General features: G+C 59.4%; 1 protein-coding gene across 1 annotated transcript in view; it reads left to right on the top strand.

Annotated features, from left to right (window-relative positions):
- The window catches only part of MNEG_13057 (hypothetical protein), a gene marked incomplete at both ends in the record, with an annotated part of 5,476 nt that overhangs the window by 1,035 nt on the left and 3,490 nt on the right, over positions 1 to 951 (top strand). The window contains 2 exons of the mRNA XM_014038471.1: positions 288 to 428; positions 728 to 846. Of these exons, the coding sequence (XP_013893925.1) occupies positions 288 to 428; positions 728 to 846 (260 nt within the window). The remainder of the gene's footprint in view (positions 1 to 287; positions 429 to 727; positions 847 to 951) is intronic.

Here is a 951-nt window from a genome sequence, read left to right as displayed (position 1 = left end):
GTGTGTGTGTGTGTGTGTGTGTGTGTGTGTGTGTGTGTGTGTGTGTGTGTGTGTGTGTGTGTGTGTGTGTGTGTGTGCACGCGCGCCGTGCATGCGCACGAGTGCGTTTGTGTGTTATCGCATGCATGTATGTGATTGTTTTCTTATTTCTGGATTACTTTGCAAGCTGGAGTGTCTCAGCACGCAAGCAACATCTTTCCGCATGTGTTCACACGTGTGTGGCCGACGATTTTGAACTGCCCCCTCACAATCCTCGTTTTCCCCCCACCCACACACTTGTAACTCAGGACACCCACGGCATCACAGACGACACCATCCGCGAGCCCTGGGTGAAGCGCTACTGGCAGCCCATGACGCTGACTGTGTCGCTCATCGCGCTCGTCACGCTGCTGCTGGTGCCCATATTTGAGGACGAGCCCGAGAAGCAGGTGCGGGGAAACCCCGTCCACACTCCTACCTCCCACCCCCCCATGCTCAGCCCAACCCAGCTTGCCCTGCCTCTTGGTGGCTGCGGCATCCCCCTGCACCCGGCCCGAGGAGCTTCACGGCGTGCGCGCTGAAGCGCATGCGCCGGTTCTTCAACCCTGCGCCTTGTCACATGCACTTCCCAACCCCAAAAAACGCATGCATGCATGGAAACACCACATCCTCAATTAAGAAACGCACACGCACGCCAGAACCTCACACATGCGTGCACGCACGTCCCCACGCAAACCGCTGTCCCCAGAACTGCCTGGCCCTGCTGGTGTTTGCGAGCCTGCTGTGGTGCACTGAGGCGCTGCCGCTGTTTGTGACGTCCATGATCGTGCCGCTGCTGGTGGTGGTGCTGCGGGTGCTGGTGGACAGGTGGGGGGCCGGGGGGGCAAGGGGGATGGACGCAGAGATAACGAGTCAGAGGGAGGGGGTGAGGAAGGGAGGAAGATTGTGTGTGTGTGTGTGTGTGTGTGTGTG

Source organism: Monoraphidium neglectum (genome assembly GCF_000611645.1).
Source record: "Monoraphidium neglectum strain SAG 48.87 unplaced genomic scaffold scaffold03599, whole genome shotgun sequence".
In the NCBI taxonomy this organism is placed as follows: domain Eukaryota; kingdom Viridiplantae; phylum Chlorophyta; class Chlorophyceae; order Sphaeropleales; family Selenastraceae; genus Monoraphidium; species Monoraphidium neglectum.
This window is presented reverse-complemented; position numbering and strand designations above follow the sequence as displayed.